Source organism: Rattus norvegicus, chromosome 13, assembly GCF_021556685.1.
Source record: "Rattus norvegicus strain SHRSP/BbbUtx chromosome 13, alternate assembly SHRSP_T2T, whole genome shotgun sequence".
Lineage (NCBI taxonomy): Eukaryota > Metazoa > Chordata > Mammalia > Rodentia > Muridae > Rattus > Rattus norvegicus.
In genome coordinates this window covers 97,581,276-97,601,608 of record NC_141546.1, presented here as the reverse complement: position 1 = coordinate 97,601,608, position 20,333 = coordinate 97,581,276, and the positions used below count along the sequence as shown (strand labels likewise).

At 45.8% G+C, this 20,333-nt stretch overlaps 1 protein-coding gene and 1 long non-coding RNA gene across 2 annotated transcripts in view; one reads left to right on the top strand and one right to left on the bottom strand.

Moving 5' to 3' along the window:
• Mia3 (MIA SH3 domain ER export factor 3) overlaps positions 1-20,333 on the top strand; it is a 41,546-nt gene that overhangs the window by 3,632 nt on the left and 17,581 nt on the right. The window contains exons 2-6 of the mRNA NM_001398684.1: positions 65-198; positions 3,948-4,034; positions 6,758-9,533; positions 11,693-11,950; positions 14,715-14,857. Coding sequence (NP_001385613.1) covers positions 65-198; positions 3,948-4,034; positions 6,758-9,533; positions 11,693-11,950; positions 14,715-14,857 — 3,398 coding nt within the window. The remainder of the gene's footprint in view (positions 1-64; positions 199-3,947; positions 4,035-6,757; positions 9,534-11,692; positions 11,951-14,714; positions 14,858-20,333) is intronic.
• On the bottom strand, positions 14,338-20,190 carry LOC108352586 (uncharacterized). The gene is made up of 2 exons (XR_015636239.1): positions 20,117-20,190; positions 14,338-15,875 (listed from the first exon to the last, which is right to left on the bottom strand). It is a non-coding gene; the product is annotated as an uncharacterized LOC108352586 (long non-coding RNA).

Sequence of the window (20,333 nt, the reverse complement as noted above, 5' to 3'; positions counted from 1 at the left end):
TCAGAAAGTGCGGGGGAGGCTGTGATAATCCTAATATTTTGTTCCTTTCTATTTCTGTGTGCAGTGTTAATGTACCGTGGTAAAGCTCTTGAAGACTTCACGGGCCCAGATTGTCGTTTTGTGAATTTTAAGAAAGGTGACGATGTATATGTCTACTACAAACTGGCAGGGGGATCCCCTGAAGTTTGGGCTGGAAGTGTAAGTAAAATGGTGAAAAGCTTTATTTTCTTATTTTCATTGTTTTTTTGTAGCACTGCAGACTTAAATCACTTTAGTTGAGGTTGTGGATGGTGTGTTTCCTAGACTGTAAACAGAAGGCAGCCCTGTGGTCCCAGCAGGCCTCAGGCCTGGCACGCAGCAGGGGTAAAGCAGAGGTTTGTGAAACAGAACTGAACTGGTTCGGCTACTACCCCACAGCCATATAGGAAGTGGCATGTACAATAGAAGTCAGAATGGCAAAGACCTGAAAAATCTAGCATTGCTTCGAGAGAGAAGTATTTGTGGTCACTGATATGGTAAGTTATGTGCAAGACAGTGCTTCAGGTGTGCAGGGTTAAAGTTGACTTTATATGACTTTTCTCTGTAAAAATAGTCAATCAAAAAACTAAAACAGGGCTAGAGAGACAGTCAGGACCAGAGTCTGATCCCCAGAACCTACTTTTAAAAGCCAAGCTTTGTGGGGTGTGCTTATGATGCCAGAGTCAGGGATGCACTGGACAGGTGGACGCCTAGGACTTACAGGCCAGCCAGCGTCATCTACTCAGAGAGAGAAAACCATAGGGTGAGGCATGAGCGAGGAAGAAGCAGTCAGACCTCTGTGAATTTCAGGCCAGCCTGGCCTACATAGTGAGACCCTATCTCAAACCACAAACAAAACCCAAACAAACAAACAAAACCCAAACCCCCAAAAAACAAACAAAAAGCCCAAACAACCTACAGGGTAGACAGCATTTAAGGATAACAGTGAGGTTGTCCTCTGGCCTTCACACATACATGCCACACAGACACACATAGACACACAGACACACACACATGCACATGCACCACATGCACATGCACACACACTCAACTGCACACACATACACTCATACATACATATACACAAACATATACTCACATGCATGCATCATACACACATCACACACAAGCACACACTCAACTGCACACACACATACACATGCATCACATACACATACACTCATACATACACATACACTTAACCATGTGCACCACACATACTCTAACACACACACACACACACACACAATACACTCATGCACATGCACCACACATAAACACTCAACTGCACACACACATATACTCACATGCATGCATCACACACACACATGCACACACATACGCTCAGGTATACACACACACACACACACACACACCTGTACATACTCAGGCCTTCACATACATGCACATACACATACACACAGGTAGGCAGGCACACACAGAATGGAAGATACTTTGCTCACTGCATGCATTCTTGCTTGGTTGGTTTATAACTTCTGAGGTATCTTTTTCTTGCTTTTCTTTTCCCTCGGATTCTGTTCCTAACTCTTTGCCTCTTGGTATCAGACACAGCTTACCTTGGCTGTATCCATCACACTCTGGTATAGCTTAAGAAGGGATTCACCAGCAGGGACCTGGCTCAGAGCATATGAGAGTTTTTTTCCTTCTGAAGAGGCTGGTACATGGGAGTCGGTTGACTATAGGGTCTGTGCTGACCCACGGGAAAGTCCAGCTTAGAAACAAACATCCCAACTCCCAACCTCCAGCGTTCATTCTCGATAAAACACCAATGATCAACACAGAACAAGGTTCTAGCAACTCCCTATGGAAAAAAAAAAAATTGCCCTGTCAGCATTTCAGCTTCCTCTGGAGGGTTTTTAAAGCATCAAGTGGTGGGGCACAGCCCTTTTACTTAGACAGCATCCCAGTGGCTGCTCACGGCCTCCTCACTGATATGAGGACGCATCTGTGCTGTCTTCTCATGGTTCCCAGGTGAGTGCTGGATAGTCTTGGCTCTGGGGCTGCTTCCTATGTGCCTGTGTTACATTTCTTCACAGTTCATTTGTGTTCATTTGGCCTTTGGGCTTCAATAAGCTGACTTTATGATTTTCTCTGGCCTGTTAGCTCTCCACCTTGAAACATATTGTTCCTTCTGGGTCACAGTTCTTACCCTGCTTGCTTTGATCCTCCTGCCTCTGCCTCCCCCATGCTGGGATTACAGGTATGCACCATTTGTGTAGTGCTTCACATCAAACCAAGACTCGATACACAATAGGCAACACTCTACATCTCTCCCCAGCCCTGCCCTTGCCTCCTTAAGAAACCCTGCTTTCAGCATCCAGCCAGAAAGTGATCTTTGCCAGTGGCTATGTGCATGCTTGGGTGGGACTCTGTTTGCCCAGCTCCTGTGACAGTCATTTTACTGCTTTGCTTGTCTGCCAGCTGGTGTCTCAGCTCATTATCGAGTCAAAAACCACATCTTATCTGCCATCCTTTTGAGTGTTTCTTTACAGGACGATATAGCACTTAATTACACTTGTTCTCGAGGTAGCTTAGGCAGAAGTGGACCTCGTAAGGCAGAAGCTATCCTCCCCACCCCCAAATCAAGTCATCAGTGCCTTGGCAGAAGCCAGATTAGACATAAGAATTACCTCTGTGAGGGCCTGTGGTTCCCTGAGATGGTAGGGAAGGGTGATCTGATCCTGGAGTTTTCTGCGAGTTGTAGTCTCAGTTGACTCATTAAGGAGGACGCCCCCTCCCTTTCTCACATAGCTCTGGGTTCCTTCACTTTTCTAGGTACAAGCTCAGAAGAATTTTCCCACAGAAGGGAAACGTATTTCTGCTCAGCCTCCCTCACACTTCAGGAACCTCACAGTTCTCCTTAGTTTTCAGAATAACACGTTCGAGTAACTTGATTCTCATCTGTAGTCTCTCTTGGTTTCCTTTTGTTTGTTTGTTTGTAGTCTCAGGGTTTATCTGCCAGGCTCGTAGCTTTTAATGCCCTTGCTTATCTAATCTTTGGGGCTTTGTTCTCGTACTAACACGTCCTCCAGATGGTTCCCAGATAGACCCGGGACACTAGTGAATGGAAATGAGTTAGTGATAAGGTGGACGACTTGTCTATCAGTCTGTCTGTCTGTCAATCTGTTTCTTCATTGGTTGGGACCCTGTTTCCTTTCAGACAGTGGCCAATGAAAGACAGTTTCTCAAATGGAGCTTCTACACACACACACACACACACACACACACACACACACACACACATTTTATGTATCTTAGTTATGAGTGCTAGAAAAGACTGGGCTTATTTCTGTAGATTTATTTTACATGGAACTGAAGCTGGTAGTAGGTAAGTATGCATTATGTCATAATTTTATTATATTATATTATTATATTAGCCCCCAAATACTTCTGAATGCTGGTTTTGGAGAAAACTACCATAGCACATGATGTCAATAGGCATTGTGTGTTGTAGCTGCACACATGTGAGAAGTCTTGTTCGCTCCTACTGTTTTCCATGGCCGCTGTGAATTGATTTAAGGGAAACTTGTTAGACGTGGTTGAGGAGCAATGCTAATAATGCTCACTTACATTCTCGCCAGAGACCACTTGGAACGGTGTTACTCGTCAGCTTTGGTTTGTCAGGTCTTAACCACACAGTCTGCAGGAGGCTTCTCCTATTCAGATCTCTGACTACTTCTAACATAGCAATATACAAAAGAACATGCCCCTGGCTTAGAGAACTGTTGGTTTAACAATATTAATTTTCATTGGCAGCCATTGCAGTTTAATTATTAACAGCAAATGTCTATTTCTCTTGTTTATCCCTCGTCTCTCAGTTTTTCCTGTCACTGCTAAAAGTCCATCCTTTGTGTTTCTCATACAGAACTTGATTGACATTTGTCCCTTTTGCCCACTGTTTCACATAGGTCAGACAGAGTTTTGGATATTTTCCAAAAGATCTGATCAAAGTCCTTCATAAATACACAGAGGAAGAGCTGCGCGTCCCGGCAGACGTAAGTTGTTCTTGGTGACTTTTAACTGCATCAGTGTAATCAATTACAGCGCCTGGTGGTGGTGGCAGTGCCAGTTTCAGATCGCTTTAGGCAAGACACTGCATTTTCCCAGACAGTTCGTACATAGTACAATCATCTCATCTGAACGCCTTTGGCCATGCTCAGACAGGAGAAAAACAACATCTGTGCATTAGATTTTAATTTGGAATCAGGGTAACTAAAAAAGAAGAAATGTTTGAAAAGCATTTGCAGGAGATTATTCTGAGAACCGTCTAATATACTGAAGTTGATGTTCTTATGGGACTTATAGATATACAGGCTTTTCCTTCTTTCTTTAAGAATGTGAAGGTTAAGAGTTAACACCTTAGCCAAGTGTGATGACGCTCACCTGTAGTCCTAACATTTGGGAGGTCGTTACAGCAGGGTCAGGAGACCCTGTTAAAGGGCCTGAACTTAAAGGCCAGCCTGAACTATTTAAGACTAAAACACCACAAAAGAAAAGAAAAGTCTTTGTACTTAGTTATAGAGGTAAACAACTTTAACAAGCAGAAAGAGGTGTCCTAATTTGACAATTACTCACTGGGTTCTAAGCATTTTGATTACATAGGAAATGGGTTCGGTTAGTCAAACTTTAAATTGTGTGCTGACTTGTTGCTACAAAGCTTTTCTCCCTGACTCTAGTGATCTAACGCCTATGTCACATCTGGAAAAGCGATGCTAAGGGCTCTATGGGAGGTGCAGCCTCAAGTCTATAAAGGCCTATCTCTCCCTCTACAGAGCATTCATTCACGGCACAGACTTATTGCTTTTGTGCCCAAAGTGATTTTTCATCCTAGAATCCCCATCCCCAGTGATCCTTTTCTGAGGCTGTGGAACATGACAGTTAACGCCCAAGTCTTTTGGGTGGCTGCAGGTCTAAGGCGGTTCATGGACTGGGTCACAGCCCTGACAGCCCTCAGTATTCTCAGGGCCATCATGTCGCTTTACGCGTTGGGGTTCTCTGCTGACCACGGGACTGCAGGGAGGGAGATATCGTCCTGCTATGGACTCTGTCTGTGTCCCCTCTCTTCACTCTTCCCGTGACATCCTTCTCCTGACATTAAGACAATGACTCAGAAATGCTGGTGATGAGGGAAGGAAGTCACCAGCCCCTCTGCGCGGGACAGGCCTCCCCAGAATACTGCAAAGCTTTGGTTGAGGACGACAAGTCTCTCAGTTGCTCCTTTAAGGTTCTGCTTATCATGTGATTCCGTTGGTACCAATTGCTTACGGGAAAAAGAAAGAATACAGATATGTCAAGTCTTAAAAACCGATATTAATTGCTACTGAGAACTCTTAACTTACTGAAAGGTATTCCCACTGAACCTTGTTTTCTGGTTGTTGTTCCAGAAATTATAAAAGTGGAGATTTTGGCAGCCTCTGACACCATTCTTCACCCTCTAACACAGTGTTTCCCGATGTTCCAACCCTTTATAATACAGTTCCTCATGTGGTGGTGACCCCACCCATAACATCATTGTGTTACTGCTTCATAACTGTAATTTTGCTGCTATTACGAATTGTACTGTGAATATCTGATATGCAACCTTTATGAAAGGGCTATTTGGCCCTGAAATGGATCAAGACCCACAGGTTGAGAACCAGTTTTAAATTCTCATTCTGTTACTAAGATACCTTTTTAGCCGATAAATATTTCCAAGGCCAATGAAGGTATATTTCTAAAATACATGAAGACTTAGAACACCACAGCCCCATAATTCTGCCTGTTTCTAGTTGGGTGGGCAGAGATGGTTGGCATAGAGGACTCTGGGGTAGAGAGCTGTGAGGTCCTGCAGTTCCCCAGTTCCCCAGACAGTTTGTTAACAAAGTGAGCAGACAGCTATTAGAAACAGGAGGCCCAGCACAGGACAGCCGCTTCCCCTTCTGTCTGTTACTTTTCTCTTGGTGTTGGGAGCACTTGGCAAATGCAGCTTAACAGAGACACACTTGTTTTGTCTCGCGGTTTGAGGTATAGTTCATCATGGGGGGACGTCTTGTCTGCGGAAGCATGAGGCACTCCTCACTGTGCGTCTCTGGTTAGGAACTGGAGCGCTGGATTCTGGCATTAAGATTGCTTTCTGCTTCTTATGTCATCCAGGACCCTGGATGCTGCTGCCTGTATTTACGATGGGTCTTCCCTTGTCAGTTAACCTGGGCTAGAAACTCTCACGGATATGGCCTGAGGCCTGTCTCCTAGACAATCATCAATGCTGTCAAGCCGACAGTAAAAGTCACTGCCACCAAGTGTGCAGAACAAACTGAGAAACGCAGAAGTAGCACAGAGGGAGAATAACAGGTCTCCATTTGTTTGCTCACTGTGCTTTTTAGAGAATATGAGCCAGCTTTTTGCTTGTTTGTTTGTTTGTTTTAATGCAAATATAATTGCGCTGTACAATAAGACAGATTTACCTAACCAGAGCTGGCCAACAGGAAGCCTCCAACTGTCTCCATAAAACTGACAGCATGGGGGAACAGATTATTTTCCAAACAGACACCAGGGATGGGGGCCAAACAAACTCACCAGCCACATGAGTCGTTCTCCCTCTGACCTGATACTGTATTGGCCCAGCTTTGGCTCAAAGCCCTCCTAGAATAAGGCGCTACCTCTATTGCTGGTATGAATAGGAGTTGCTCTTGGGACTCTGGGTTGTTGAGATGCTCATGTCTTTGTCTTCTCCATCCAGGAGACAGATTTTGTCTGCTTTGAAGGAGGAAGAGACGATTTTAACAGTTATAATATAGAAGAGCTTTTAGGATTTTTGGAACTGGAGGACTCTGTACCTGAAAAGTTGGAGAAAGCTGCAGAAGTTTCTCAGCACAGAGAGAAATCTCCTGAAGGGTCTCGGGAGCATGAACTTGACCTTGCATCTGAGCCCGAGGTGGTCAGAGTTGATTCAGAGGATGGAGAAGGTGCTTTCTCAGAGAGCACTGAGGAACTGCAGGGACAGCCCTCAGCTCAGGAGAGCCACCCCCATCCCGACACTGCAGCGGCTAATGCTCAGGGAGTGCAGTCTTCATTGGACACTTTTGAAGATAAATTAAAAGTGCCAGGAACTGAAAACAGAACTGGCAATAGTTCCCCTGCCTCAGTGGAGCAGGAGAAGACAGATGCTTACCAAGTCCTGAGAACAGAAATGAGTATTGACCTGAAAACCAAGTTTGGCTCAACTGCTGATGCCCTTGTGTCTGATGATGAGGCAACCAGACTGGTCACTTCATTGGAGGACGGCTTCGATGAAGAACTGGACGCTGAGTATTATCTAATGGATGATGAAGAGGAGCACACAGACAGCTCTGACGAGCTACCATTACTCACTTTTGTGGACAACGATGAGAAAGCCCCTGGCGAGCCCACAATGGAGAAATATTTAACAGATAAAGATCCGAACTTGAATGAGGAGGATAAAGTTGAACCCTCTCTGGCTCCTGGCATCAGAAATGACAATAAAGATGTATTGACCACCTGGGGGGATACTTTCTTTTCCATTGTCACAGGAGGTGAAGGAAAATCAGGTGTGGTGGATTTAGAGAGATCTCTCCAGGAGGAGGACCTGTTAGCTTCATCTAGCCATCAGAGGAAGCCACGGCCAACACCTGGCTATCCAGCCCGTGATGACGAAGGTGGTGATCTTCTTGTAGAAGAGCCCAAAACAAGTGATGTAAAGGACTCAGAAACAGACCCAGAACTTGTCAATACAGGAGAAGGAAAGGACGTACAGGAATCCAGGGGAGGCCTGGCACATCCTGAGTCAGAGGATGCCAAATCAGAAACGGCGAGTGCTTATCGTCCTCAGAATAGCAAGCTCAACCCTTTGCCAGCTGCTGCAAAGGGCAAAGACTTTACACTGAAAGCTGTCTTTGAAAAAAAAGAAAATGGCCTAAAGGAACCAGTTATCCATATCTCCAAGGAAACAGTCCATGAAGACAAGACCAGAGAGATGAAGGGAGACGGCTTGGAGAGTGAATTAGTACACAGAGCTGCCAGGAGTTCAGAGGTGGAAAATAACAAGCACCAACCCTTGGGTGTTGCACCACTCGTGGGGAATAATAAGCCTGATGCATCCAAAGACAGTACAGAGGTCCCAGACACTTCTGTCAGTGGATCAAAAGCAGGCCAACAGGAGGGATTTCGAGAACCAGGTCTTAAAACTCAGAATCAACCTAGATTCTCCCCTCCAGAGGAAACTGGTCTCTCAAGAGAACTGGGGGGGAAAGTTCCTATTTCGGGAAGAAATCTTTCTCGGCAGCAAGAGCGAGACGTAGCTGCTGTAGTCAGTAAGCATGCAGATGAGAAGACAGGATTTCCAGAGGAGGAGGGCAGGGAAGACCTAACAGATGCAGAGCCACCCAAGGTCACACAAAGGACGCAGGAGGCTGAGAGCCCGGAAGTTCTGAGTGTCCAACCTGTTAAGCCAGAAGTGGAGGAGGAGGAGGAGGAGGAGGAGGAGGAGGAGGAGGACCACGATCCCCATGAGGTACTGCTGGAGGATGAAAATGCTGTGAGTGCACAGCAGTCTAGAGAAAATCACCCCAGCACTCACGGCAGAAGGCCAGATATGAATTCTCAAGTTTTTGAAAAAGTAATTTTGGGGACCCTTAATCTTAACACTGAAAAAAACAAACACCCAGCTAATGTGATTTTGGATACGGGAAAAAAGAGTGAAACCACATCTGAAGAGGCAGGTGATATGGGCAAGGAGTCAGGTAGTGTGGTGGTGGACAGAGAAGAAAGCCATGTGGCAGATGTGAGAGCCCAGGGGCCCTCTCAGGTCCACAGCCTTCCAGACAAGAAAGCAGCTCAGACTCCAGGCTCCAAGGAAGCTGTTCTGAGGGAAAATCCTAGTGATTTACAAAAAGACAACCCGGAGGGGCCACGCAATACCTTGGGACTTGAAGACCCTGGGGGAGAAGAAATCTCAGGAGGGGAACTGGAAGATACCAAGAAGCTTGGAGACTCAGAAAGTCAGGGGCCTGATGCTGAAGACCTTGGGGATGACCCGTCCCAGCGAGCTACACCCGAAATTCCTGACATAGTGCTCAAGAGTATAAGGGAAGACATGCCTATCATAAACAGTTTCTTCAAGGACGACCAACAGTCCCTGTATCGTTTCCTGAAGTACTTCGATGTTCGTGAGCTGGAGGGCTTGCTCCAAGACATGTCAATAAAGCTGAGATCAGCACATCGGGACAGCCTGCCTTACAACGTGGAGAAAGTCCTAGATAAAGTCTTCCGTGCCTCCGAGTCACTAATTCTGAGTGTGGCGGAGAAAATGCTTGATACACCAGTGTCCAAAATTAGGGACCTGGACGCAAAAGAGAACAGTCCGTTGGAAGAAGCTGAGGTGTTGGATGACATACAAGACCTGATCTATTTTGTCAGGTATCAATACTCTGGAGTGGAGACTGCCCCATTAGCCACACCTCCACCTCCGGAGGAAGGCTGGGCTGGACCAGGAGAAGGTAAAGTACCTGCCTACAACCTTGTGGAGATAGTGTGCAGGCATGGGGGTGGGGGTGGGGTGTGTATGGGGCATGGGATATACTAAAGCATTCCATTTCTTGTTTGTAAAATTCTAGTCACAGTCCGAAAGGCGTGGGTCTAGACCTACAGAGCCTCCCACTGCAGCTTCCTTTTAGGCTGAGCATGGAGGCAGATCGCCCCTCTTCCCCATACCAACTTTTCTTCCATAGGGCAGCTGAAACTGGTTTCCATCTTCAAAGGGATACTTTATAAAAACTTTACAAGAAATATATTACCAAGAAAACAAATCACAAAGTAAAGCTCTTAACAGAGGACAGCTTTCATGTGAGGTTATAAAAGGGGCTTTATGAACATATTCTTCATATATTTATTTGTAAAGGCGTGTGCTCAGCACTATACTGCTTTATAACATTTAAATATGTGACGTACTTCAAGCATGGTCCTTCTCTACACCACGCTACCCTCCCTTTCCTCATCCCTCCCCTTCCAGTTAGCCTTCCGTGTTCCTCTAGACAGATACATCCAATTCTTATGTCACACGTACATAACTGACTTTGTATACCTGTACAAACCCCAAGACCCAGACATGAGAGGAGCTGTGATGTCTGTCCTTTGGGGACACTTCACTTAACATGAGGATTTCCCGCTGTTTCCATCTGCCTGGAAATGACGTAACTTCATTCGTCCTCACGACTGAAAAGATCCTACCACGTCATACATTCTCTTTGCCTGTCCCTGTGTTGTTGGACATCCAGGTTGTTTCTGTAACTCAGTAGTCATGACTCAGGTTACAGTAAACATTGATGTGTGTGTATCTCTGTGTCATGTTGTCCTGGAGTCCAGTGGGTAAACACTCAGGAGTGGTATAGCTGGGTCATATGGCAGACCTGCTTTCAGTTTCTTGACTTTCACAGTAGCTGGAATAGTACTTTTCATCTGTTGTGGGTGTCCTGTCCTCTCCTACTTCCTCCAGTTGTATGTCACTGGGCCTTGGGGGTTTCGTGTTAGGTTATTCAGGGGTGGAGCGAGGAAGAGCTTTCCTATAGCACTCACGAGGCAGACAGAAGTATATATCTCTTGGCCTGACCCCAGGGTAGCCTGGCATTCTGACTCCTGTGTGCATATTCGATGTATCCGAGCTTTGCAAACAGAAGTGGCTGTATTGAGAGTGAAGTAGTTAGAGACCCCTGTCTTCCTAGAGTGCTAATTCTCCTGAGAATTGGTAGACAGTGAGCGTTTTTTAAAATTGAAGCTTTTGGCTCAGAATGGAACATTCAGGCTGGAGGGATGGCGCGGCAATTAAGAGCACTGGCGGTGGGGCTGGGGATTTAGCTCAGTGGTAGAGCACTTGCCTAGGAAGCGCAAGGCCCTGGGTTCAGTCCCCAGCTCCAAAAAAAAAAGAGCACCGGCGGCTAAGGGGACCTTACTTCAGTTTTCAGCACCACAACCATTATACCTCCAGTTCTAAGAGATCTGATGCCTTCTTTCTAGCCTGTGGGCACTACATGTACATGGTACACACACATACATATATGCAGACGAAATATCCAAACACATAAAATAAGACAAATTTTTAAAAAAGGATGAAAAAACTCAAAAATTATGGGAGAGTAAAACATGAGGCTACAAAAAAATGCTCTTTCTCATGGGTCACAGCGTGCTCTGCACTCAGGCTCATAGGGATGAGCCCACTGTCACTTGGAAATACTCCAGTAGTACTCCATAGTGTTCTGAAGTCACTTTTGCAAGCTGCCCATGCACAGAATGCCCTTCCTTCTCTGATGGGCTCTATGAGACCAACAGCCTGTGCACGAAGAAGACTGTCATTTATGTTGTTCCTGGGTTCCCTACTGGACTGGAATTCTCTCTTCTGCATGTCTGTGTGGACATATTCTGGCTTGCCATGGCAATGATGTCTTTGTCATGAGCGCGCTTAGGAAATGCTTTGAAGTGAAGGTGTCTTTGTAAATCTGTGCTTGAGTTACTGTCAGTCAGTATGAAGGAAGTTAACACTCGTGCTTTGCTTTTTACCTGTGCACATGGGGTAGGACATTGGGCTGGTGATGAAGGAATACTGGTCAGTTGGGGAAACCAAAGTGGATCTTTGATCAAACTCTCTTTATGTGTTGTTCTCCAGAGATGCAGCCAGCCCAGCAAGACAGATTACCACAAGAAAACACAGGAGACATCAGTGTGCAGGTTTCGGAGGACCGTAATCTCTTAGATCAACCAGTGACCAGCGTGCAGCTTCCAGAGGAGCCCGATCTCTTGGATCAACCTGTGACCAGCGTGCAGCTGCCAGAGGACACCGATGTCTTGAATCAACCCATGACTGAGTACCCAAGTGCCTCCGAGATATCACAGAAGCCAAGTACCGAGAAAGAAATAGATCTAGGTAAGTTTTATAGTTTTTCACTATGAGGTAGAGGTGTATTGTAAAGAAGGCCTGCTAGGATATTTATTCTTAAAGGTAGGAAAGTCAAACCAATTCAGGTGTGTATGAGTTTTTAAAATGTTCCACAAGTGACAGGGAAAAGCAAGAGTTCAGATGTATGGAGATCAAAAATAGCAACGAGGCCAGGGGCTGTCACTAACCTGCAAACTAGTGTTTGGCTGTGCCCAGCCACTATAAATCTTGTCAGTATGAAATTGAGCTCCTGTGCTTTAAAGGCTACATGTTCTAAGGCAGAGCATCCTGTTAGAGCACATGAAGTGCTGGCCTGGGGACAGCAAGAAGTGTGAAATAAGCCCCGGGAAAGGCTGGGGGAACTAGTTCCGAATCTTAGCTTAAAGGTCTCGGTTTCCCTGTCCACTCCCATTCCTCTGAGTGGCTACAGTGCCTTCTGAGTTATTGCCTAAACGAGGCAAATACAGCTTTTAAAAATACTGTGAAGGGGGGTTGGGGATTTGGCTCAGTGGCAGAGCGCTTGCCTAGGAAGCGCAAGGCCCTGGGTTCGGTCCCCAGCTCCGAAAAAAAGAACCAAAAAAAAAAAAAAAAAAATACTGTGAAGGTCCAGGCATCTTCCCATGGTATGCTTTTAGGAAACAATGAGGGAATGACAGTCTTGAGCTGACTGACATAATTGTAGATATTTCATTTCAGCACACAGGAACTATTGGTGACAGATAAAAAGTTATTATTTGTTTTTGTTCTAAACATCCTCAATAATGGCATCAGTGGTTTGCTAATTGTTGTATAGCTCACTCTCATTTCACAGAAAACCAGATGCCCTCGCTGTGCTATTTTGCTATCATAAGAATGCCATTACTGGGGTTTCTTTTGCGGGGTGGTCCAGTGCCGGGGATCACACTCAAGGCCTCCTGCGTGGTAGGTTAGTGTTACCACCGACTGCCAGCTCCAGAGAGAGAGAGAAAAGAGAGAGAGAGAGAGAGAGAGAGAGAGAGAGAGAGAACATGAAGCACGGCTGTAGCCTTAGCCTGTAGAAAGGAAGGGTTCAGTGTCACTAGAGTAACAACATCCCCTGCTCTCCAGGGAATACACAAAGTGTATGAAATGTCACAGTGGAGAGAACTTTAGCTGAGCTGAGAAGGAATCATACATTAGGAGTCTCCCGTATCCCAGAGGACACCATCGTCTTGTGTAACGTTCTCCAACTCCTTTTTAATTTAGAAAGGTCCTATTTACTGAAAACAAGTCAGGTACCATTGACACTCATTGCTCTTTTGCTCAAAACCTTCAGGACTTGGAAAAGTTGTGCTTACAGGAGTAGGAACAGGATGTCTGCTTTAGATCCCGCCACCCCCACACAATGCCCAGCCACCTTTCTAGGCAAGACTTCCAGGGTCACTGCCCACAATTCTGGTGCTATGATGCTGACCTAACTGGGAAAATGTCACCCATTGTCAGTCATAGGTCAATAGTGAACCGGGTTTTAAGGTTGGGAGAGACCCCTAGAGGGTGCAGCCCAGCCTCTCACTAACTGCTGTTGATGGCACATGCCAGGCTCATGTAACGCAAGCTGAAATCCATCCCTGTCCCATCACTTCCTTATGTAGAATCTTCTCGGGTATAAATGGATCTCCTTCCTTCACAAAAGCCTCAAGCCATTTCCCACTCTGGAAGAAATTCTTTCCATCCTTCCTGGCATTTACTATATTTTATGTCGTGGTCACCTGTCCGTACACTAAGTATTAAGTATCAGTTACATGCCAGCCACACTAAGCCTTAGTGTAGTCTATCTGCAAGACTCTTTCAGGAGTCAGAGTTCTCCTGACATATAGGTTGCAGGAACCAAACTGAGGTCATTAAGTTCGGCCACAAGCACTCTTACTGAGCCATCTTGTTGGGCCCTGAACTCATTCTTTTCCAGCTCTCTTAAAGTTTCTAATACAGTGTTCTGCCATCACCAAGTCAGAGTTTGCTGACTGTGATTGTGTCTGTATGGTTTTCCTTGTGTTGGTTGCTATAGAACAGGTTAGCCTTGAACTCATAGCCATCCTTTTGCCTCTGCTTCCTGAGTCCAGGAATTAAAAGCATGCCTTGCCTGGCAAACCCCCTCCGCCCAACCCCAGCCCTTTGGAGAATGTGTAAGTTTGGGGTTTTGTTTTCAGTCTCCCTGAATGGATAGGAGACAGGATGGGGCACTTAGAAGCAGACTGGAAATGATCTCATTTTATAACTGAAGGGTCTGATGGATCCAGTTATGATCCCAGAAGGTTTGCTTTGCTCTGTGTAATTTTCCTTAGGGCTCTCAAATGTTCTATGCTTGGTATCTTAGTTAGGGTTTCACTGCTGTGAACAGACACCATGACCAAAACAACTCTTATGAAGACAACATTTAATTGGGGTTGGCTTACAGGTTCAGAGGTTCAGTCCATTATCAACAAAGCAGGAGCATGACCGCATCCAGGCAGGCATGGTGCAGGAGGAGCTGAGAGTTCTACATCTTCATCTTCAGGCTGCTAGGAGAAGACTGACTTCCAGGAAGCCAGGATGAGGGTCTTAAAGCCCACTCCCACAGTGACACGCCCACTCCAGTAGGGCCACACCTTCAACTAGTGCCACTCCCTGGGCCAGGCATATCAAACTATGATACTTAGTGACTAATATTTAGAGGGCACTCTGAATATTTAAATGAAGAGAAAAATTACTCTTTTAAATCATAAAAGACAGTATGTTGTCTGTTGCCCCCTTTCAGGTTTTGTACCCGAAGGTGGTCCTGTCGGGGCTGATGATATAGAAAAGCAACAAGAGAGAACTGCAGAGCGGCCAGCAGATGCCCCGCCTCTGGAAAGTACATCTGGTTCCCTGTACTCCTTCATCCTCTACTTAAGTAAGATGGTAAGTCTGATACAGTGTCTTCAGCTAGAAACTGGTTATTATGGGGTGTTTGCAGGGAGGAGGTATGTGTAAGGGCTAATGACACCAGGTCTTACATAGGCGAGGCTGGCCTCAAATTCACTGTGCAGCCAAGGCTGACCTTGAACTACTGAGCCTCCAGCTAATACCTCCAAGTGTTGATGCTGTAGACATGGGCCACCATCTTGGCTTGATTTGCAACATGTTTTAAGTTGAATCTGAGCTTGGAGTGAAGAATTTAAAGTATCTGTATGAACTCTGCTTCCAATCCTCTGAAGGTGCCACTCAAAATGAGCCGCAGGTGGATGGCTTTAATTAGGAGCCCTGAGGTTAGCACACAAGAGTTTATTCCCTGGCAGGGCTGGGCATGTACACACCTATACAGCAGGGTTTGTCCCCTGGGACCTTTCAGTGCCTCCGAGAGCTGGAGATGTTCACTTGAAACACAAGATACAGTTTTTGTCATGGTTGGTAGAGGAACAAGAAGGTTAGGAGTTAGCTGAGATGTGGTTTAAGAAGTATGGCTTGTGGTTGAACAGAGTGGACTGGGGAAGGATGATGGGTAACAGGGACAGAAGAGACAGCATGTTAGAGAAATGGAAGCATGGGGAAAAGGGGATGCTGGGAGACTAGGAAAGTCGAGGTGCCTGTGGAAGGAGGTGTGTCATGCTCCGTACCCTTTGAAGGTGTGAGACAGAGAAGTGGGAGGTCAGATCTATTTCCTAGAAAGAGCTATCATGGCAAAATGTTTATGCAAGGCAATCTTTTTGAAGAGAGTCCGGATCCAAATAAGACACTTAAGGTCTCTGGAGGCTGAGTCAAGTTTGTAGGATTTGGCTCCCTCTGGTGGTGTATGTGGGTATTGGACATCTCTCTAGGCAAATTGAACCAGGCTGGAGGCCAAGTGATGTCAGGACTGCACAGCGTCATCTTGGTCACAGTGTTCTCCTGTAGGGTCTGTAATCTTGAGGCTTATGTAATAGAGTTTTGCTGTTGTTTTCTGTAAAAAAGGTTTTGCGTCAGGGAGATCTGGTTTCAAATCCCAATTTAAAAGTTTGTGCAAAATAATTGGAACATAGTAACTGTACATCTTTATGATCTGAGTTATGGTAATTTGATAGATTTGTATATTATGTAATGATCAAATGAGGATAATAACCAGGGCAATGATCATTTCTATGATTTCTCTGATTTTTTAAAAATGTTCTAACATCTATTTAATGTTCGTGCATGAGTGTGTGCATATGTATATGGGTGACTGTAAGGGGGACAACTTGCAGGAGTCAGTTCTCTCCTTCTACCAAGCCCAGGTTATCAGCATTGGTGCAAGAACCTTTGTGTACTGGGCCATCTCTCCAGCCCACTTTTGTTCACTTAAGAATATATCAAAGGCTGTTAGAATCCATTAACTGTGATACAGAAAATGCAGAACTAGTTCCTCTGTGCTTCTCGGCCCCATTTCATTCCTGCCTGTCCTCCTGTCTCTGCCCACCATTGTTCTTCTGTAAGACGTCAGATAGGAAATAACTAAACGTTGAATCCCAGCCTCCTTGTCTGAAAAGTGCAAATAAAAACTATGTCTACTGCGACAACCAAGTGGCCGACAGTGTAAAGTGTCTGGGGAGGCACCCGGCACGTTGTGAATTTCCTCCCACTCCTACTTTTTTTTTTTTTTTTGGTTCTTTTTTTCGGAGCTGGGGACCGAACCCAGGGCCTTGCGCTTCCTAGGTAAGCGCTCTACCACTGAGCTAAATCCCCAGCCCCCTACTTCTTATTTATGGTCAGAGGGCAGTGCTGAATGAGAGGCCAGCAAATTCAGAGGAGAGGCTGTCTGACGAGATGGAACAGAGCCAATCCACCTCCCGATTTCTCCGTGGCTGCTGGCACTGGTGGCAGCTTCCGAGCTGTTCCAGTTAGGAGGCTTCCAGTGACTGAACTAGGCTCAGGAGTATCCTTTGAGCATCTCAAGGAGTCAGTGGTCGAATGTGGAAGGAAGACTGTCTTCCTCACATTTCTAGTTATATACAGGACTCTCTTCTTGGTCTGAGTTATAGACATAAATAAAATACCCGATACGGCATCTACTTTTAGTGTGAAAGAGGAAGGACATAGACATAAAAGGCAAGAAGGACATAGTGCCCCAAGACTGACTCAGGGAATGCTCCAGAACGCACTTATGGCCCAATACGCACAAGACGACTGCTAGGAATCAAAGATTCTAATATGGGGGCTAGTAACAGAGCTCAGCCGGTGAAGGCACTTGCTATCGTGTCTGACTACCTGAGTTCAATCCCATATCCCACACTGTGGAAGGAGAGAACTGGTGCCTGTAAGTTACAGTCCTGATATTTCAAGGGCTTGTGAGGATATGACTATATGGGAAGACTGAGGACCCATGAACGAGGCAATATAAAGTTTCAAGCAAGGAGCACAGTTAATGGAAGGGAAGGTAATTTGTTCTGCTTTGACTAGGAGAACTAAAGCTGAATGGGTCAGCTTTATGGGTCAATTGTTGGCTGATATTTGGAAGCTTAAAATTAGAGGGAACTTTGGAAGATGACTGCCTTAGCGTCTCACTAGTGACAGTGATTTCCTGACAGGTCGTTCGTTCTCAAGTCTGTGTATTAGTAATTCTTTTAAATTTATTTCATTTTGAAATTTCATACAAGTAAATATCTTATGCACAACATCTCACCAGCCCTCTGCTCCCCTTTTCTCATCCTTGTAGCCCCCTTTAATCTCCTGGATTTTCATGTCATATATACATTCATGCCTTTACATATCTATTTAAAATCTAGGAACTGTAAATGATAGAAAACATTTGTCTTTCTGAGACTGGTTGAATTCACTGAATGTGATCATCTGTGGTAGGATCTACTTTCTTGCACGCATCGGTAATTCTTAGTGTGAGGCTGCCTGTCAGGGCTACCCATCCTTCTGTGGCTAACTCATTTTTATACTGACTCAAAATCTCTCTTTATGTGAAACTCTTTGTAAGATGTAATTCTTTTTCTACACAGTAATTCTTTGAATGGGTAAAGTTGTATCCTGATTTAAATTTTTAGGGTTTGTCTTTTGTTTTTGTTATTTTTTTCTTTGAGACAGGGCTTCCCTACATAGCTTTGGTTGTCCAGAACTCATTCTGTAGACCAGGCTGGCCTCAGACTCACAGAGATCTGCCTGCCTCTGCCTCCAGAGTGCTGGGATTGAAAATGTGAGCCACCATGCCCAGCTTTTAAACACTTTGTCTTGGAAACCTTCAAACAAAAGCAGGGAGCCTAACTTGGTGATCAGCATCAGATGACAACAGCATTTGTTTTCAAACTGGGAAGGAGTTCTGAAAGACTGCCATATGGAAAGGGAAAAATGCTTGAAATGGGTCCAGGTCTTTTAGACTCTGTGAAAGCACAAGTCTTATACCTACACGTTATTTTGTAGATTTCTTTTTTCTAAGGGTTATGATGTCAGAGCCTTAAACATATTCAGTTCTTAATCTTATTCCCAGTGGTAAACACTCTTATTTCCCACCTGGGTTGTTTAATGTACTTTGGGCACCATGTCCTAGCACCATACACAATTACTATTGTTGATGGCGTTTTGAGACAGTGTCTCACTCTCTGGTCTAGCCTCGAAGCCACTTCTACAGCCCAGGCTACCCTTGAAGCTGTATTGATCTTCTTGCCTCAGCCTCTCAAGTGCCAGGATTGCAAGTGTTAAGTCACCATTCCTAACTTATTTTCTTTTCATTTTTTATTTCATTTTTATTTTATGCATGTGGCCAGGTTTTTTTCTACATGTATGTCTGTGTACCACATGTATGCCTGTGCACCGCATGTATGCTTGTTCACTATGTGCATGATTGGTGTCCATGGAGCCAGAAGAGGGCCTCAGACCCCCTAGACCTGAAGTTACAAACAGTTGTGAGTTACCATCTGGATGCTAGGAATTGAATCCCAGGTCCTCTGGAAGGGCAGCCAGTGCTTTTAACTGCCACGCTAACCACTGAGCCATCTCTCTAGCCTCTATTTTTATTTTTATGTGTCTGTGTGAGGGTATGTATATAGTGTCACAGTTGCATGTGGAGGTCAGAAGAGGGGCTTAAATCCCCTGAAGCTGGAGTTACAGGCAGTGTCTGTCATTCCACCAGGGTGTTGGGAACCTAACTTAGTCCTCTGCAAGGGCGGCATGAGTTGTTAGCGGCTGAGACGCCCTTCCAGCTCCTTATTGTAGTTCATTGTCTATACTAGGGCCTTTGTAACCCAGCAAACCCATTCTGTAGCACATGTAGGTCTCAAACCCACAGCAATCTTCCTGCCTCAACCTCCAACCTCCTGTGTGAAGAGATTCCTGGGTTTTCTTTTCTGTCCTATGGCCTGTATTCCTTGGCTAGAACTGAGCCTGCCTTCTCACTATTTTCTTTCATTTGGTTATTCTGAAACTCAGGATACACCCCCCTCCCCCGCCCCAATTAAATACCCCCATTGCCTTCAATTTTAACATGATTCTGGGCTACTTATTACCCCTAGTCCGTAACCTTAAAAATAAGAGACCCCAAAATTAGGATGTTGGTGCAGAATTGGTAATGACAGAATTCCTCCACGTGGCTGTTTATGGGCAAGTGGAGGTCAAGAGAGGAACCCTAAGAGAAGGATTGGAGTGGGCAGGAGGGAAGAAGGTCTTATCCAGATACCAGTCTGATCCACCATTCAGAAGGGATCCGAAGATCTCTAGTCTTGTCTGGGTTTCCAGAATCAGTTCCTTCTGTGTCTCAGCACCTCAAGACAGATCCAATTCTGGGCCTAGCTTTCTCTTTTCCTAGAGTCCATCCATAACACCCCACCCCACCCTCCATCACTGTCTATATAGCTCCTTGGTCACGTTGACTCTGTGCTTTGTGGCAGGTGAGCATCTTTTATCCTGATAGTGCTTCCCTGGATCTCTTCTTTGCGCTCTGGTCCCTACTTCCTCCTCATTGGACTATTCCGTTCACCTCTGTGTTATACACCCATCTTCCACTACCTTCTCTTGCGCTTTCTCTGTACGTCTCCCCTCTCCCGCCCCCAACCGCCTCACTCACTTGGACTCTTCTACTCAGCTCCTCAACTTTCCCCCTCACTTGGACCCCCACCCCACCACACCCCACCCCCACCCCACCCCGGCCCAGTCCTATGCTCTTTTCCCTACCTCCTCACTCAATGAATGGACCTGCTAACCTTCGCGCACCATCTTTTCTCCACTCACCTCCTTTGCTTTGATTCTTCGGCTCAGCGTGCTGCCGCCCCCAGCCCCGCTCCGCGGTTGGTTTACTCCGCACTAGTCCCGCCCCGCCCCATCCCCGCCCTCGCTCTGCCCCGCCCGGCCCCCGCTCGGCCCCGCCTCCTCACTCCCGGCTCGCCGGCTTCCTGGGTGCGCTGACGTTGCTCCTCGGCCGTGTCTGATGACGTGTTTTACCGGAGGC